Source organism: Megascapheus bottae, chromosome 25 (assembly GCF_031878675.1).
Source record: "Megascapheus bottae isolate mThoBot1 chromosome 25, mThoBot2.hap1, whole genome shotgun sequence".
Lineage (NCBI taxonomy): Eukaryota > Metazoa > Chordata > Mammalia > Rodentia > Geomyidae > Megascapheus > Megascapheus bottae.
This window is the reverse complement of record NC_143533.1, coordinates 9,767,250-9,786,834: the sequence shown is the minus strand read 5'-3', so window position 1 is coordinate 9,786,834 and position 19,585 is coordinate 9,767,250. Positions and strand designations below refer to the sequence as shown.

At 45.9% G+C, this 19,585-nt stretch overlaps 1 protein-coding gene across 3 annotated transcripts in view; it reads right to left on the bottom strand.

The window, feature by feature from the left end:
* Dapk2 (death associated protein kinase 2) overlaps positions 1-19,585 on the bottom strand; it is an 89,242-nt gene that overhangs the window by 43,738 nt on the left and 25,919 nt on the right. For all 3 annotated transcript variants that reach the window (XM_090358213.1, XM_090358212.1, XM_090358214.1), the window contains exon 3: positions 1,087-1,308. In XM_090358213.1, coding sequence (XP_090214339.1) covers positions 1,087-1,308 — 222 coding nt within the window. The remainder of the gene's footprint in view (positions 1-1,086; positions 1,309-19,585) is intronic.

Genomic DNA, 19,585 nt, shown 5'->3' with positions numbered 1-19,585 from the left:
TTCCCACTCCTTGGAATTTAGCTGAAACAATGAATTCAAATAAAAGAAGAAAGTAAAATCTCCTGATCAAACAATAGGGGAAAATACTGGTATGTGATTCAATGAAACATGATATAATGATTCAAAAGGGGAAAAAAAGGGCTATTTTGTTAGGGAGAGGGAATGTAGTTCAGGAAACTACACTGATTGTATACAAACAGAAGACAGAAACAGGTGTGTTTCGGATCTCAGGATTATAAATTCAGTTTCTTTATAGTTACTGTAAAATCGGATTTTTTGTTTGTTTGTTTGTTTGATAAATAGCTTTTTAAAGAAAGTATATCAGGCACTGGGTGGCTTATACCTGCAATCCTAGCTACTCAGAAGGCTGAGCAGGAGAGGTCATTAAGGGGCCAACCAACCAACCCCCCGGAGTCTTAGTGTCACCTCTTCAAATTCCACTAGCCACTGAGAAGTCTTCCCAGCGTAAGGCCAGCATAAGGCTGTCCTGCCTCCTGTTCAGAGCAGGAAGACTGCGGTCCTGGTTTCTCAGGATTGTATAAGTGACCTGATTTCTCAGTGGTCTGCTCTATAAAATGGGAGTCATAAGACTCGAGTTCAGAGAATTGAATAAGTAAGAAAAGTACTGGCCACAGTGAATGCAAACTAACATCTCTGAGTTTTTAAGATGTTTTCCTCATGATAGGCCCTTGCCTCTCTAATCAGGAGGTTGAGAGCTAAGAATCACACTTTGAAGCCAGCCTGGGCATACAGAGAGACTCTTTATCTCCAAGAAACCAGCAGAAAAACTAGAAGTGGAAGCATGGCTGAAGTAGTACAGCACCAGCACTGATAAACAAAGCCAAGGGAGAACATAAGGTCCTGAGTTCATTGTGTGTACTGGTACACACACACACACACACACACACACTTTTTTCCCCCCAAGTACCAAACACAGTACACATACAATAGATCTTTCTCTGGGAAAGACTGGAGCAGGGTTTCACAGACGCCAGAAGATGATCATTCTTCCCCTCCCTGGGAGACAGATTCCTCTCTGACAGCACCCCACCCCTGGGCCCCTCACCGTCCCATGCCCCCACTCACAGCTCGAGGATGAGCACCACGTCGGTGCGGTTCTCATAGACGTCATGCAGCGTGATGATGTTGGGGTGCAGCAGCTGTCGCAGGATGCTCACCTCCCGCTCAATCTCCTCTCTGCACACACCCCGCCGGCTGGCTCGGCTCTGTCGCTTCTTGATGAATTTGGCGGCATATTCCAGCCCTGTGCTCTTCTCCTGGCACTTCTTCACAATAGCAAACTGGCCACTGTGGGGCCAAAGATCGCACAATTAGGAATGTCACTGTGGCCACTGCCAGGGGAGGGACTCCAACTGCCAGCTACGGGGACAGGAAGTCATGTGACAGATGGGGCAGGTACTGGGCCTCCTTCTGTTCCTACAAGTTTTTGGGTTTTTTTTACTGGTCCAGACTGTAATCCTAGCCATTCAGGAGGTTGGGATGTGAGACTCATGGTTTGAAGGTAGCCTAGTCAGGAAAGTCCATGAAACGCTCACCTCCAATTAATTACTAAAAAAGCCAGAGAGGTCAAGCTGTGGCTCAAGTGGTAGAACACTAGGCCCCGAACGAAATGAAACAAAACAGAAATCTCAGGGACCGTGTCCACATCTTGTATTCAAGCTCTAGGACCAGCACACACACAAAAAAGAGAGCTGGGACTCTGGCTCAGGCCTATACATTTCTAGGCCCGGGTCTTCACTCAGAGGCTCCGATGACTGTTGGGAAATGGTGGCTGGGTAGAGGAGCAGGCAGCCCTGAACCAGCTTCTCTGGGGACTCCAAGCCAGCCCGGCCTCAGAGAAAGCAGCTTCTCCAACTTCATGTCTCCACAGCAGGAGCAGACCTAAGACCCTGGAGAGTGACAGTGGCTTCCTTCCTGGGAGAGGAGGGAATGGGTATCATCCCATTCCATATCACCCCATGTTTCGTTGCCACCTCAAATTTCCACTGCTAGATAACTTGAAATGTCTTGTAGTTCACCTCTTGTCTTTTTTTTTTTTTTTTTTTGGTGCCATTACTGAAGTTTGAATTCAAGGCCCTGCTTTCTTGCTTGGCTTTTTCATCACAGCTGGCACTCCACCACGTGTGCCACCCTTCTACTTCCAGCTTTTTTTTTTCCTATGCCAGTCCTGGGACTTGGATTTAGAGGCCTAGGGATTGTATCTGAAGTTTCTCATTCAAGGCTAGTCCACTTCTTGTTTTTTGCTGGTTCATTGAAGATAAAGAGTCTCATGGACTTGCCTGCCTGGCCTGGCTTTGAACCCCCATGCTCAGATCTCATTCTCCTGAGTAGCTAGGAACCACTGGCTCCTGACTACAGTTCATCTTAATGGTTTAATTACAGGCCACCAGTAATAAGTTACACTTGATGAGATACTGTGAAGATCTGCCCCATCTCAGAAAATAGCACTGCATCTAGACTTTCCTATTATAAGAATAATTCTCAGAGCAATGAGCTTCCAAATAACTTTCACGAAAAAAAAGAAAAAGAAAAAAATTAAACTGATCAAGCAAGGAAAAGATATGCCAACACTTAAACAGCATTTGATGACACACACTTTAGAGATGCTGCCAAACATAAATCCATTTATCTCGTCATCCGTCATTCTCCATTCACTCAACATTGCCTGCGTATCTGTCCTGTGATTGGACAGTAAGGGGCAGGGACCCAAACGCATGGACAACAGGTGGAGAGGGAGAGTTGAGGAGGAAGAAGTCCCTGAGGGCTCTGCTTAAGCAAGGAAGGTTTTTGGAAGCCAAATTTCAATTCTATTCAACCACTACCTAAAGCTTTAACTGTTTAGGTCCTAAAGATTGGCTCTGAGTTGTTAGCACCCTTGAGAGTGACGCAGGTGGACTAAAGCCAGAGGGAACACATTCAGCACCATCTCTAACACAGATGGTCACTTAGAGTCATTTCTGGCCTCAGGGACATTGGGTCCTTGACTATGTGCCAGTAAACACTTTACTAAGTTTCTGGTCCAAAGCAGCTGTGAGTCTTAGTGTTGGTATAGCACACTCCTCTCCTGACATCTCAAGAGGCTGCTGGCAGGACCCAGCATTCCACAATTCCCACAGTTCCTTTTTCCTGGAGCCCTGAGTTTCTACTTGAACCACATGGAAGAAGCAAAGCCTAAAGGGTGTGTGTGTGTGTGTGTGTGTGTGTGTGTGTGTGTGTGTGTGTGTGTCCGCATATGCATGCATGGAGATTGACTCCATAGTCTTATACAAGCTAAGCAAGCACTTGATCACTGAGCTATACTCCTAGCCTTTGGCTTTTGGAGACAAGGGTCTTGCTTGCTAGGTCGCCTAGACTGATCTCAAATTCACAATCCTCCGGTCTTACACTTAAGGATTTGAGGCCATGTGATCAAGCTTACAGGAGATACAGGTGGGTATACAGGGTTGAGTTCAGGACTCAAATCCTCACCCCTCCCCACCACAAACAGGAACACAGCCCCTTTAATTTCTCTGACTATAAAGTACACATATTTAATTTATTGTAAAGGTAATGAAGCAGGGGGGGGTGCTTTGACTATATTAAGACCTGCAAAGGGATAAAAGCAATCCTGTAAAGCAGACCTAAACATTTCAGGTCACCTTGACACAGCATCCTTTTTTTATCTTCTGAGGTTTTGAGGGCAACAGAGGCATTTTTTTTTCTGTATCACCTGCCTGAAGAATTCCTCAAACTCTAAAATTAAAAAAGCAAATGAGTGTTTGCTTTTCCCTCCTGAATTTTCTCTTTGTGAGAGGAGAGGTAAGTGGGGGCAGGCCCAGCCCTCCTCCCTCCAGAGGAGGTACTTGGAGAGTGGATGACTAAGACAGGTCAAACACCAGACAACGCCACTTAAAACACACTCTAGCCAGGTGCTGGTGGCTCATACCTGTAATTCTCGCTACTCAGGAGGCTGAGATCTGAGGATTGTAATTCAAAGCCAGCCCAGGCAGGAAAAGTCCATAGGATTCTTATCTCCAATGAGCCACCAGAAAACTGGAAGTAGAACTGTGGCTCAAAGTAGTAGAATGCTAGCCTTGAGCAACATAAATTCAGGGACAGGGCCCAGGCCCAGAGTTCAAGCCCAGTGAAGTGCCAAGGCTGCCTGGATGAATTCTCCCCTCCTAGAACTTTTAGGGAGTTACAAAAAATATATTTGACTAGTCCTCTGCCTAGGCTGTAGGGGTTTAGACAATAAGAACAAGCTTCAACATTAGACTTTGGGAACTTAGGTTACCATAAGTTATCATACCTTACCACTTAACTGGGTTAAGTAGCTACCTATTTTAAGCACTAGTTACCTTGCCTGTAAAATGGCCATGATTTCCAACAAACAACTGTGAAGACGAAATATTCGTAGGCGAAGGAAGGCTGAGGATGAGGTACTCAGATCTAAGATAAAGCCAAGCGGTCTGTATAATTATTTTGCCAGTCCCATGGCTTGAACTCAGGGTCTGAGCACTGTCCCTGGGCTTTCTCAAGGCTAAAGCTCTGCCGCTTGAGCCACAGCACCACTTCCAGCTTTTTCTATGTATGGGGTACCGAGGAACTGAACCCCGGTCTTCATGCATGCTAGCCAAGCACTCTACCAGCCCAAATTCCCAGCCCAAATCTGTCTAATTTTTAAAGTGCCCTGCCCTATAGTTCCTGTATGCAACCAGATGTGAGAACATCTGTGCAATTAGCTAACTCTTCAATCCTAGAGCAGTGGTCCTCAACTAGTGTTTATTAGAATCCTTCAGGGAACTGAAAACTGACTGGAGTCTGGGTCTCAGGCCCAGAGGCTCTGATCTCCTAACTCTGGGCTGCATATTTAAAAGCTTCTCTGAGCCTGGTGTCCGTGGCTCATGCCTGTATCCTAGCTACTGAGGAAGCTGACATCTGGGGAATCACAGTTCCAAGCCAGCCCAGGCAGGAAAATCTGTGAGACTCTGGATCCAATTAACCAACAAAAAGCCAAAGGTGGAGAATGAGTAGGAAGGTTGTGGTCTAAGGCTGCCTCAGACAAAAATTTAGACTCTATCTGAAAAAAAAAAACTAAAGCAGAAAAATAAAAAAAAGACTGGGGATATGACCCATGTGGTAGAATGCCTGCCTACTAAGCACAAAGCTCTGAGTTCAACCTCCCAGTACCACCAATTTGAAAACAGTGACTGTAAGTGTAGAATGAGAAACAGGAACCAGAAATCTTCAGAGAACTGAAGCCTGACCTAGGAGTGGCACCAGGCCACAAGTCACAGGTGGTTGCTCTGTGCTAGCCTGCAGCAGCTGCCTTCATAAACTAGCTCATTGAATCCTTGAGTCCTGAGCACTAACTTCCTTCCTCTGTCCTTTATCTTTATGTCAGAAACGAATTCCTAAAGCACTAACAGGAAGGCTCATTGAGTGGAGCCAAGATGGGCTGAGGGATATTACCTTTTTTAAGTGTAAGCACATTTTGAAGCTATTGGCACATGAACATGAGCTCACAAGTCCAAGACCCAAAATAAAATAGTTTTATCTGGGATTGGTGAGGCATGCCTGTAATCCAATGATTTGAGAAGTAGAGGCAGGAGGAAAATGATTTGAAGCCAGTCTGGGCATCTCTCCAATGGGAGATGAGGACAGGGTGAATGTGAAATGTACTTCCAACCCTTGGACTAGAAGGGAGTAACGTACAAGGACTGATCCTACCCATCACCTTTCCTTCTCATTTCTTCCTCTTCAAGGCCTGTGCTGAGAAGCTGAATTTCCCCTTTCCTCTCTCTCTGTGAGGATGGAAGGAAAGGAAGACAGCCACTGAAATGGTCAATTGGGCTGCTGACTTGGGCAACCTGGTACCAGACAGTCTGAATAATTTAAGAATAGCAACAACATAGGCCACCTTGCTTACATGTGAAAGGATCAGTCAGCCCATGGCCTGAACAAAGCTCAGAAGACTAGACTATAAAGGATTGACTATAAAACATGAGCTCAGATTGCAGAGCAAGAAGAGGACTGTAGTGGGGCACTGGTGGCTCCCGCCAATAATCCTAGCTACTCAGGAGGCTGAAATCTGGGGAATCAAGGGTTGAAGCCAGCCTATATAGGAAAGTCCCTGAAATTGATCTCCAATTAACCACAGACAGTCAAAAGTAGAGCTGTGGCTCACATAGTATAGTGATAGTTATAAGCACAAAAACCCAAGTCCTAAGCTCAAGCCCCATGACAGGAAATCCAGGATAGTTCTCTTAGTACTGTAAGGACTCAGGGTTATGTCTCATGTCATGGTGACATACCATATCGTAAGAATTTATCTGCTCTGGGTGCTGGTGGCTCATGCCTATAATCCTAGCTATTCAGGAGGTTGAGATCCAGAAAACTGGAGGCAGTGCTATGGCTCAAAGTGGTAGGATACTAGCCTTGAGCAAAAAAACTCAGCGTTGAGGCCCTGAGTTTCAGCTCCAAGACTACAAAAAGAAAAAGGAAAAGAGGGCCAGGAACGTAGCCTAGTGGTAAATTGCCCGCCTATTATGCATGAAGGGCTGGGTTCAATTCCTCGGTACCACATACACAGAAAAAGCTGAAGTGGTACTCAAGTGGCTCAAGTGACAGAGTGCTTACCCTTGAGAAAAACCTGTCCAAGAACAGTACCTAGGCCCTAAGTTCAAGCCCCAGGACTGACAAAAAAAATTTTTTTAAAGAATATTTCTCTACAACTCTATTGAACTGATGGTAGGAATGTAAATAAACATAACCACTTCGGCCATATGCTTCTCCTTGTGTATTACCTCAAACTCTGAGCATCCTTGAATAAGAAGAACATAAGTGGCTCCACGGCTCCTTTATGACTCAGTGATGGAAAAACCAGTGAGCCACAGAACTCACTGCCTTCAAAGACCAGTTACGCTCATTTCCTCTGTGGCTAAGGGAGGCTCTGGAGTGTTAAAGCCATTGAAGGACAAAGCCACTCAACAATCATTTGAAGGCAGCAGATGGCCAGGTAGATGAAGTACACAGCAGAAGCCTTTCCCACAGAATGAAATCACCTCACTTCTCTCCACCGAGGCTGGCAGGTGGCCCATCCCCTCCCCTTTACCCTCAAAGGGATTTAAGTATAGATCCACACCCAGTCTTCCAATGCCCACAGCCTGGAGGCAGGGAAGGGGTGCTAGGAACAATCTAAAACTAAATCCTCTTAAAAGTTTGTTCCCCTCCCATCCAGGCCTGACTTCCAGCAGCAACCAGAGCCTCTGCAGGGCGGGGACCTCAGCAGGCCGCCATGCCTGCTCTTCTGTCATCACCAACTCCAATTAGCAGTTCCTAGGTGCCTGCAGGGCTGCCACTCCTGCCAGTTCCTCTATGTCTGCTCCAAGCGACTACCAGCTTTGGCATTGCCTGATGACTTTTCTCCCGGCCACTGGTAGGATATAAGAAAGGTGTGCAGAGCCAGTGCTGTTAGCTTACACCTGTAACTCTAGGAGGTTGGGATCTGAGGATCCTGGTTTGAAGCCAGCCCAACAGGAAAATCCTTGAAACTCGTAACCGCCGCCCCCCCCCCCCCAAAAAAGAGCTAGAAATGGAGCTGTGGGCTCAAGTAATAGAACTCTAACTTTGAACACCAAAGTTCAGGGTCAGTGCCCTGAGTTCAAGCCCTACAAGTGTCACACACACACACACACACACACACACGAAGAAAAGTATGTGGTATAATCAATATGACTATGTAAGCCACCATCTAGAATGGATTCCAGTCTCCAAAATGGTTTCTTTCCATCCACAAGCCGTGCCTGCAGCTGTCTCAGATGGCCCCCACATTGGGGTTCCTACAATCAGATCTGGGAAGGACCCAAGGCAACTCCAGCCCCCTTCAGTTATTTAGCTGATGGTGGTATAGTAAGCAGTTCCTGAGCTGGGATGCAGATTTAATGCACTAATTTGTTAGTACCCTGGCCCAAAGTTAACACTAACAACCATGATTTTATTTTTAGCACTCTAGGCTTCAGTTTTCTCACCTAAGATATGAGAATATACCGAGCTTGTAGGATGGAGATATTTTAGAAATATGACAACACAACCTGGCAGACCCAGGGTGCTTGATGAATGGCCTCTGAAGAATAAAAACTGATCCGAGGGAATGTATCAGATCACAAATATCACAGCTTGAGGACGGCAGGCTGCCCTTTTCTGCCTCTCAACATCCCAGGCAAATCATCTCCACCCTCCAACAAACAGGCTCATAGAGCGGTCCCTGGCTCCACACAAGACCAAGCTGGCTCGATTGCCACATTCCTGCCTTATCTTGAGAGCTAGCAGGGCCAGGCTTCCCTAAGAAGCAGAGGGAGAAGCCAGGCTGTGTCTCAACACGTCAGAATCCAGGACAGCCAAGGGACAGGATGTCTCCTTTGGGCCACCTGCCACCACTTTGTCATCTTAGCAGAGCTTCTTGCCAGAGACTAGGCCTGGTCCTCAAGGTACCTCACAAACAAACACATGAGTCTCTGCTGGGTGGGCCCATTCCTGAGCCCACCTAGAGGCATTGCCTAGAAGGCCAGTCTAGAACAGCCAAGGTAGTATGACAACCTAGCCAAAGCAGCTCCCCTGGCCAGCCCCTGCCCTAAGTCTCGTAAGGCCCATGTGACTGCCTCGTTCACTGTTGAATTTCAGTGTCTATAACTATCATTAAATATTAGCTGGATAAATGAGCACTGGATGGAGACATGGGAACACAAACCATTGTCCCTCATCCATGGAGAACTTGTTCTCCACTTTGCAAGGCATATTTTTTTTCCCTTTTTTCTTTTCTTTCTTTCCTTTCTTCCTTCTTTCCTTCCTTCTCTTCTTTCTTTCTTTTCTTGAATTCAGAGCCTGGGCACTGTCCTTGGGTGTTATCAAGGCTAGTATTCTATCACTTGAGCCACAACACCACTTCTGGCTTTTTCTGTGTATATGGTGCCCAGGAATCAAACCCAGGGCTTCATGCACACTAGATAAGCCCTCTACCATTAGGTCACACTCCCAGCCCACAAAGTATCCTTTTGCTAAACTCAACAAACTGGGTCCTGACTCTCCTAAACACCGCTATGTGAAATTCCTTCCAAATCCCAGGCCACTAGCCAGGGACCAGGTACACAGCAAGCCCAAAGACATGGCCGGGGAGAATCTGCCAGACACCCGCACAGTATTCTTCCACCTCTTTCTATTCCAGGAGGAATTTTCCATGGATTCCAGAAGCCAGTAAGAGCAAAGAACTTTGGTTAAAATCCCCTTTCTCTGCAGCTCAGGAATTCCCTAAGTAAGATGGGGCTGGAGATCAGATGAACTGCAGGCCCATGTCAGACCCCAGCCTTTCCAGATGCAATGGGGGCTGGAAGGAGAGCTCCACCCACAAACCCTTTAGCTGCCATCAGCCAACTTCCTGTGCAACTGCAGGGCCTAATCAGAGGACTGGAGAGACCTAGTTCATTCTCTTCTTCCAACTGAGAAAATGGCAATGGCAGAGCAGAGGCTAGTTCACAGCCAGGCCACTGAGACCTTAGATCTCCTTGCTCTATCCCTGCATTGCTTGTATCAGTGAGGAGATCCCAATTGTTACTAGTAGTAGAAACGTTTTCTTTTTCTTTCTTTCTTTATTGTATGCCAGTACTAGGGTGTATGGGACTTGAACTCAGGGCCTGGGAGCTATCCCTTATTTTTTCCTTCAAGGTTAACACTCTACCATTTAAGCCACACTCCACTTTTGGTTTTTTGGTGGTTGATGGGGAAGAAATCTCATGGACTTTCCTGCCCCAACCTGGCTTCAAATGGTGATCCTCAGATCTCAGCTTCCCAAGTAGCATGAGCCACCAGAGCCCAGCCTTTTCTATGTATTTCAGTTAAGTGAAAAATGAAATTGTACAGAAGGCTTTACAAGGGAAAGAAGAGTACCTGTTCAACTGCTCTGTCTACCTCTGTCTGCCAGAGGTACCACTTAAAATCTCCTTGTACTTAAGAACGTATTTTCTTTTCAAATTAAGATTGCATACAAGGACTAGAGGCATGGCTTAAGAGGTAGAATACCAACTGAGGGAGTATGCACCAAGCCTTCAGCTGAAACCCTGACACTATCCTTCTCTCAAGGGAAAAAAAAAGACCAAGTAAGTGCCAGTGGCTCACGTCTCTAATTCCAGTTATCACAAAGCTGAGATCTGAGGATCATGGTTCAAAGTTAAGTCCAGGCAGAAATGTCTATGAGACTCTATCTTCAATTAACCAGCAAAAAAAAGCAGGACTGAGGCACTGCTCAAGTGGTAGATAAAAAGGGAGAGGTAAAATACCAGTGATGAGCAAAAATGCCAAGCAAGTGTGTGAGGCCTGCTGGGTGTGGTGGCTCACGCCTGTAATCCTACTAGGGAGGCTGAGATCTGAGGATCACAGTTCAAAGTCAGCCCACACATGAAACTCTGTGAGCCTCTTATCTCTAATTAACCACCAGAAAACAGGAAGTGGCACTGTGGCTCAAGGGATAGGGTGGTAGCCTTGAGCTGTAGAGCTCAGGGACAGTGCCTAGACCCAGAGTCCAAGTCCAGAGACAAAAAAAAAAAAAAAGAGTGAGGCCTTAAGATGAAGCCCCAGTACCACCAACACACACACACACACACACACACACACACACACACACACACACACCTCTCTAAATCTTCACCACAAGACTCACTGTAGTTTTTCTTTTTTGGACCAGGATCTTGCTATGCAGTATATGCTTTCCTCCTCAAACTCTCCATCTTGAGCCTCTGCTTCCTGGGTGCTGGGATTATAAGGATGTGTGACCTCACTTGGCTATAGTAACCAGTGTGAAAAAACACACAGCTCCACAGAGATCTTTCCTGTCACAGCCATGTACTTTGGGTGAGGCTGGAGGTAGAAGAAACCCCTCCCCTGAACATTAGACATGGTGTACCCACATTGGCAGACCTGAGCTTTGTCTTCACAGTTATCCTGCCTCACCACCTACAGAAAGGAAACAGCTGAAAAGCTTTGAGGGGCTGCTCCAGTACAGATTGTGACTAAGTAGGGAGGAGGAAAGGATTTGTGTATATTACAAATCGCAGAAGTACAAATAGCCAAGAGCTACTTGGGTTAGGCATCATGCATCCCTTAATAGGAAATAATGGCATTCAGTCACTCTTCTAGCAACTGCAGAATTTAGTTATGTGAAGGGAAAAGGAAAGCTGGATGTTAGTGGGGAGAAGGGGGACAGGAATGAGGAGCTCAGGGAGAAGAGCGAAGGATGGGCTCTGCAGTGAGTGTCTTTGGGTACAAGAGGGTAGCATATGGGTATTTAGAGCCTGGCAAACTGAGCGTGGGTAAGGATAAAATGTTCCAGCAGTGTATTTGTGGCTCCCACCTGTAATGTCAGCTGTCTTTCTCATAGAAGTAGCTTTCAATGACCCAAGCCTACATCTAGTAATTCAAGGAGCGCTTCATTTAAAAAAAAAAAAAAAAAAAAAAAAAAAGGAGGCCGGGAGTTTGGCCTAGTGGTTAAAGTGCTTGCCTAGCATGCACGAAGACCCGGGTTCAATTCCTCGGTACCACATACATAGAAAAAAGCTGGAAGTGGTGCTGAGGCTCAAGTGGTAGAGTGCTAGCCTTGAGAAAGTCCAAGGACAGTACTCAGACCCTAAGCCCAAGCCCAGGACTGGCAAAAAAAAAAAGAGAGAAAGAAAGAAAGGAAGAAAATATTCAAGCAAGAAAGCCACGCATTGGTGGCTCACTCCTGTCATCCTAGCTACTCAGAAGGCTGTGATCTGAGGACTGTGGTTCTAAGCCAGTCCAGGCAGGAAAGTCCCTGAGTCTCTTATCTCCAATTAACTATCAATAAGCCAGAAATGGGTGCTGTGGCTCAACATGATTCAGAGTGCTAGTCTTGCACATAAAAGCTCAGACAATACCCAGGTCAAGCTCCAGACCTGGCACCCCCAAAAAATCACTTTCATAATATATGACTGGAGTCACGTGCATATGTTTTGCCAGGATGGGAGAGCTCACCTTTAGTGTGCTAGTGGGATTCAGACTTTCTAAGATGCTACTGCCTCATTTGAAAGGGGAAGGTGGGAACTATTTCTACAGAATCTGCAAGCTAGCTAATGGGTGGAATTCCCCCCTCATCCCCCCCCCCATATCTTTCATCATACGCCCCTGGGTGAGGCAGTGTGCTTTTTCTCACATACAGGTAAGTGCACTGAGTATATGCAGAATTGCCTACAAAGGTTCTCAAGGATCCTGCAACTCTCCTAAGACCATACCCTCCTTTTCAGCAGCCACTACTCATTCTTGACCTCATTTTCCTTGGCTTCAGTGTCCAAAGCAGGATTCCTCTTTCTTTGAAATGTTAACTCTTCCTATACTCCCACAGCTCCTTTTAGATGAGATCTTTCAAAAGCTTCTCAAAGCACTCTTACCTAATCCGCTTAGAACGTGAGTAAGGAAGGTAGCTAACCCGGAGCTCTCACTTTTCAAACAGGAAAACGAGGCCTAAAGGTCTGGCTACCCTACCTGTACTGTTGCTCTGGCCTCAGGTTTGCAATGATAGGCACAAGATGGTGTCTTTGACCAAAGAAAAACTTACTTCTGAGCTATGCACCAGTGGCTCATGCCTGTAATCCTAGCTAGTCAGGTGGCTCATGTTAGTAATTCTAGTTAGTGAGGAGGCTGAGATTTGAGGATCATAGCCTTGGCAAGAAAAATCTATGAAACATAACAACTAGGCCCTGAGTTCAAGCCCCAGGAATGGCACCAAAAAGAAAAAGGGGAAAAAAAATAACAACAAACAAAACCCACACTTCTGAGTAAGCCCAATAGCCATTCCAGAGCCATTTTCTGTCATGTGGCCTCAGGGTATCCTGAAGGTTCTCTTCAAGAGGGGTACCCCACTAGCACATGGCAAATCATACTACTGAGATTTTTTCCAGGTTCTATGAATACATGTGGTCATGGGTTTTGATTAGGGCTTAGTAAACACAGTCATCAGAAACATTAGGAATGAGTAGGAAAAGTGGGCAATAGCAAGGGAAGGAGTAACATTATCCAAAAAGAAATGTACTCTTTACCTGACTTACATAACTATAACCTCTATGTATGTCACCTTTGTAATAATAAAAAAATTAAATTTAAAAAACAGGAGGAACCAGGAGTGTGGCCTAGTGGTAGAGTGCTTGCCTAGCATGCACAAAGTCCCAGGTTTGATTCCTTGGTACTACCTACATAGAAAAAAGCCAGAAGTGGTGCTGTGGCAGAGCTCTAGCCTTGAGAAAGCCCAAAGACAGTGCTCAGACCCTGAGTTCAAGCCCCACGACAAAAAAATAAAAAGGAACAAGAATAGGAATTTATCTTTCCTGAGTCTAACTCCTAGATGGCAGTGCAGAAATCCTGTGTGTAGTTCAAGAAAAACGTGCAGGAGCTGGAAATATGGCTTAGTGGTAGAGTGCTTGCCTATCATGCATGAGACTCTGAGTTTGATTCCTCATTACCACATAAACAGAACACACCAGAACTGGTGCTGTGGCTCAAGTGGTAGAATGCTAGCTTTGAGCAAAAGAAGCTGAGAGACAGTGTCCAGGCCCTGAATTCAAGCCCCAGGACTGGAAAAAAAAAAAGAGAAAGAAAAAGATAAAAGATAAATGTTCAGATGCTAGAAAACACAGGAGAAAAGGGAGGCCTTGAAGCAACCCAGAAGGTAAAAGGACAGCCAGGTACCCATTCAGAATGAAAATGGGCATGTACCAATCTGTCCAGAGCCACTCACATTTGAAGCCAAGTACAAACATAGGAAAAGAAAAGGCCAAGGTAGAAGGGGGAAAGAAATTAAGAACTAAACAGTCCTGCTCATGAAGGAGAGGAAGTAAATATAAGGACAACTTCAACCCATGGCAGACTCTTATGACATCAGCAAAACCAGCCTGCTGGCTCTCCCTGGGCCGGCTCCTGGTACCCTAATACCTGTGAAAAGCCTTCAGAACCACTTTGTACGAAGTGATCCCAGCTTACTAATCTGACCTATCCAGTTTCCCCGAAGCCAACTGGCCTCTCCACCACAGAAAAGCAAGCATCTACCACCAAGACCTGTGCACACGTAGCTCTTGTCAGTTTACTGACACCCAATCCTGAGCCAGAGTTAGCACTGCCCATTGGGGCCTACAGAATGACCAGCCAACAAGCCACAGAAATATGCTCTGGTCTATGTCAGACCTTGGCAACTCTTAGAACCATTCCAAAAGAGATCTTGTGCTTAAAAACTTGGTCCCCAAATGGTAAGTCCATTCATTAAGAGGTGATTGGATCATGAAGGCTCTGACCTAATTACGATATTCTGCATGGGCTCAGACCCAAAGTAATGGATCCATTTAACCTTGGGCTGAGACTTCTGAAACTAGGAACCAAAATAAAATTTTCATCCTTAAAGTTATTTCTCTCAAGTTATGTCACAACAATCAACAGATAGCAGACACAACAAGCCCCAGCTAAGAATGAATCCACAACCTTACCACCCACACTAAGACCCTCCCGCAAGAGAAGCAACAAATTTCTGCCACATTAGTCAATAGCATGGCAGAACCAAACAAGGAAAACTGCGTGAGATGACCCAGTACAACATACAACTATGGAAATCAGGGACATTCACCCCTCACCCTTGCTTTACAGATGAGAAACAGAGGCTCAGTGAAGGAAGACTATGGCCAGGCCACCCAGTCCCCTAGGAAATGGCAGTTCTAGGATCAGATCTGTCTCTTGTCAGGCTGCCCAGGTGTCTTTCCTCTCTGCCTAGCCTCATGTTTCAGGCAGCTCAGACTCAGCGCCTCCAGGGGAAGGGCTGGCAGTAGGAGGAGGATAAGGTCAAGTACAAATTACATCAATCTAGCAGGGAGCCAAGAAGGAAGTAGAGAGCGTTCTACACTCCCACCCACAGGTAGCCCTACTCCAGGAAACCAGGGAAGCCAGAGAAGCCCAAATAAGCTACAGGGAGGAGATAGCAAAAAGGCAGGGGCCCATTCTTACTTCAGGCTTGTCAACCCAACCCTTTCTTGCTTCCCTCCCTCCTAATGACTGAAAACGGTAGGACCCCCTCAGTTCGTTTTCAAGACCCCACTCAAGCTGCCCTCACTCCCTCCATCAGGGCAACTTGGACCTCTGCTCACATCTGCCCCCAAGATGTCCAACTCCTCCTGATACTAGTCAGAGCTGCAGTTGAAAACCTTCTTGTCTTCTGAAACTCCAAGACCCCAAGACTCTCCCACACTCAGAGAGAGTTCACTGCCAGGAAGCAAGCAGAGATGCCTCTTGCAGGACAGAGAAGTTCCTAAGATGCTATTCTGCATGCAGACCCCCCCCCACGCCAGCAGGATAGCTCTATGGTTCTTAACTATTCATAATTTCTGCTGCACACATTAGTAGTATAATTAAACACTACAAAAAATAACCATAAAAGACCAGCTGGACATGGTGGCTCACGCTTGTAATCCTAGCTAGTCAGGAGGCTGAGATCTGAGGATCGAAGTTCAAAGCCAGCCCAGGCACTAAAGTCCATGAGACTCTTATCTCCAATTAACCACTAGAAAATGGGAAGTGGGGCTGTGGCTCAAGGGGTAGGGTGGTAGCTTTGAGCTGAAGAGCTCCGGGATAATGCCCAGGCCCAGGGGTAGGGTGGTAGCCTTGAGCTGAAGAACTAAGAGGCAGTTCCCAGGCCCAGAGTTCAAGCCCCATAACAGAATTTTTTTTTAAAAGACCAAGGCCAGGTGCCAGTGGCTCACTCTTATAATCCTAGCTAGTCAGGAGATTGAGAATCTGAGGAAAGTTCTTTTTTTTTTTTTTTTTTTTTGTCCATTGTGGGGCTTGAACTCTGAGCCACTGTGCCTGGCTTAAAGCCAAGAAAGTTCTTGAGACTTTTATCTCCAATTAACCTCCAAATGCTGCAAGCAGAGTTGTACTCAAGTAGTAGAGAGCCTTGAGCACAAAAGCTCAGGGACAGCACCCAGATCCTGAGTTCAAGCCCCAAGCCCAAGTTGACATTAGCAAATTATCTGCATCGTTTTGAGACCAAGTCATATTATGCAACTGACTTCAAATTTATGATCCTCCCATCTCAGCCTCACTAGTGCTGGGATCACAGGCTAAATGACCATATCTTACGATGTGTGTGGTTTGGTGCAATTTTTGTTTGTAAATACAATTGCATGGAAAAAATAAAAATAAACCATAGAATACAGATGTAAATGTTATGTGAAGATGATAAATAGCTGAATCAAAGTTTTCCTTGTAAAATGTCCTGTGTTGTTTTAACAGTGATGACAGAAGAAATAAAGGAAGATCCTTCTCCTCCTCCCGCCCTTCAACCAGCATAGAAGTGAACTGTAATTACTCAATCAAGGGTGAACTGTAAAAGAGAGCACTGGGCTGGGGGGGCCACCCAGGGCTTTATAGTGAGTGGACAAAGGAAAAAAAGGGCAAGCCCCCTTTTGAGTTCCTAAACCTCCTCTTTGTCAAAAAGAGACACAAAAGGGCAGCCAGCATTTATTCATCCACCCCTTATCTATCCTTTAAAATCTGTGTTCTTCTGTGTTTACCTCCATCCTGGCAGTCAGTGTGTGTGTGTGTGTGTGTGTGTGTGTGTGTGTGTGTGTGTGGCGGGGGGGGAACTGGGGCTTGAACTCAGAGCCTGGATTCCATCCTCTAGCTTTTTTTCTCAAGTAATTGACTAGAGATAAGAGTCTCCTGGACTTTGCTTCTTGGGCTTGGCTTTCGTCTGTGATCTTCAGTTCTCAGCTCCCTGGAGTAGCTAGGATTACAGGAGTAAGCCACCAGCACCTGGCTGAAGCTCTCTCTCTCTCTCTCTCTCTCTCTCTCTCTCTCTCTCTCTCTCTCTCTCTCTCTCTCTCTCTGTCTTCTGTTGTGGAGCTTGTACTCAGGGCCTGTAGACTGTCCTTGAGCTCTTTCTGCTCAAGGCTAGTGCTTTACCACTTGGAATTTGCTGGTGGTTAATTGGAGCTAAGGCCCTCACAGGCTTTCCTGCCTAGGCTGGCTACGGCTCTGAACTGTAATCTCCAGATCTCAGCCTCCTGAGTAGCTAGCATTACAGGCAGCCACCAGTGCCAAGCAAGTTTTCTCTATTTTTTCAGATATTTCTATTGGAATTAATAGAAGTATGACATTATATTCACCAGATAGAAGGTGCATTACTTCACTACAATGATACCCTTTCTCATGTCATGGGGGTTTTCTCTATTTTATGTACAACTTTCTCCCTTACTTGACTATGAAATCCTTAGACAGAGCCATGATTACTTCATCTTAGGCCCTTAGGTAGCTTCTCCAGTGCTGGAGGCTTAGTAGGTCTACAGCATAGTAGGGCTGCAGCACAGAAGCTTCTCAGTGGAACTGAATGATGCTCTCTCTCTTCTCACCTGCCACTCCTTTGGTTTTCACATACCGGTGCTTTTGGCACACTCTCCTTTCCTTCCCCCCCTCCCACGTCCATCGTTCTAAAGCACTGATGTCATCCTGTTCTTTGCTCAAGGCTGCTCTCCCCTTCCCATCAAGCCTTTTGTCACCTGCCCCCCATTGTACCTGCCCAATTGTTCTCTGGCTTCCCAGAAGGCATGGCCTGGCATACTCATCTCCTCCCCCTCCCTCACCCCCAAAGTATTTTGGCTTGCTCTGTTTGCCCATGCCAGGAGTCCTTCTGCCAACCCAAGTCCTCCTCCTGCTTAAGTTCAAGTTCCAACGTCTCCTGGGAGTCTTCCTGACCATGCCACCTCTCTCCCACCTCAGGATCCTCGCCTATCAATGTGTCAGTTCCTAAGCTGAACCTGCCTAATTAACTTTCCGTGCCCTTTTTCTTTCCATATTTGGCATCCACATCCAAGCTAGATAATCTGCTTACTGGCAAGAATGTGTCATCCTTCATCTATGACCACCACACCCAATGTGAAACAGGTACATGTTGGAGCTCAAGCCTTCAGATGCTTAGGACTGAAAAAGTACTCTATCACATAAGAGGACATCTTATCTTCAACTAACCACCAGAAAATCAGAAGTAGCACTGTGGCTCAAAGTGATAGCACACTAGCCTTGAGTAGAAAAGCTCCATCAAGCCTCAGGAACGCTCTCCCCATGCCAAAAACAAAAATCTGGATTAATTTTCCTGGCTTCCTCTATAACATCCAGTGGTTCCTGGATGGTAACAGATGGGACATGAAGAGGAAGGTTTGTAGAAGGGGCTTAGAACTCTAAAACTGTCACTGAAACTGTAAATTAGTTTTCTGATGCCAGATGGAATAAGCCAGCAATTCTTTCTTTTTTTCTTTTTTCTTTTTTGCCAGTCCTGGGGCTTGAACTCAGGGTCTAAGCACTGTCTTTGGGCTTCCCTCACGGCTAGTACTCAAACACTGGAGCCATAGCACCACTTCTAGCTTTTCTATATATGTGGTAACCAAGGACTCAAACCCGGGTCTTGGTGCATGCTGGAAAAGCACTCTACCACTAGGCCAAACTCCCAGCCCTAAGCCAGCAATTCTTAACATGTGAGCCCTACCCTAGACTACTGATTCAAAAAGTCTGGGGATGGTTCTGATGTCTGGTAAACCTTGGAAACCCCTGATATAAGCATACCTCTGAAGACTACCTATGGGTATACTTTTAACTCCCGTCTTTCTGTTCATATCTATTCCCAATACTTTGACTAAAATAGTAATAGCAATAGTTATTGACTGCCTAGTACTGTCTGCCAATTTCTCCAATGACAGCTTTCTGGAGCAAGAGGTTCATCCAAATGACGAATCTTTATTGGCCCTTTTTATCTGATGCTATGCCACATTTGTCTTTCAATCTTTTTTGCTGTGGTGGTGATTTTTCGATTGCTTTATTGAGAAAGGGTCTTATTATATAGTCCAAGCTGACCTCCAACTCACAATCCTCCTGCATTAGCCTCCCAGGGGCAGGATTACAGATATGAACCACCAGGCCCAGCTCAAGCCTCCATTGTGAAACAATGATTTTCATCATTTCCTAACTCAAAACCAAAACAAAACAATTACTCTGGCAAAGGCCCTATCTTTCTGCCTTCTCAAAACATCTTGAGTTTGAACTGCAATCGTTCTGAACTCCTACAGTACCGAGTTTTGGAAACCCTGGACCAGTCTTCTGGCATCTCCAGTTTTGCACTACCCATGAAAACCAGATATACATCTCAGGGCACCCAGCCCAGGCCTGCAGACTGCCAGGTAGTAGGTGTATATGGTATACAAACACAGAGCAGCATCCCAGCTTACCCATAAATCGTTCATGTTTATCCCGGCCTCATCATAAAAAGAATTCATGCCAAGTGTGCCTAGTGCATGCGGTAATACTACAATTAGAAGGCTGAAGCAGAAGGATCTCAAGTTCTAGGCTAGCTTGAGCACAATGAAAACATAGCCAAACATGTGAAGGAGGGTAGGAAGGGAGAAAGAAAGAGAGGGAAGGAGGGAGGGAGGGAGGGAAGGAGGGAGGGAAATGGTTTAACAAGTCTAGGGTCCTGAGTGAGGACGTGCCATTTTCC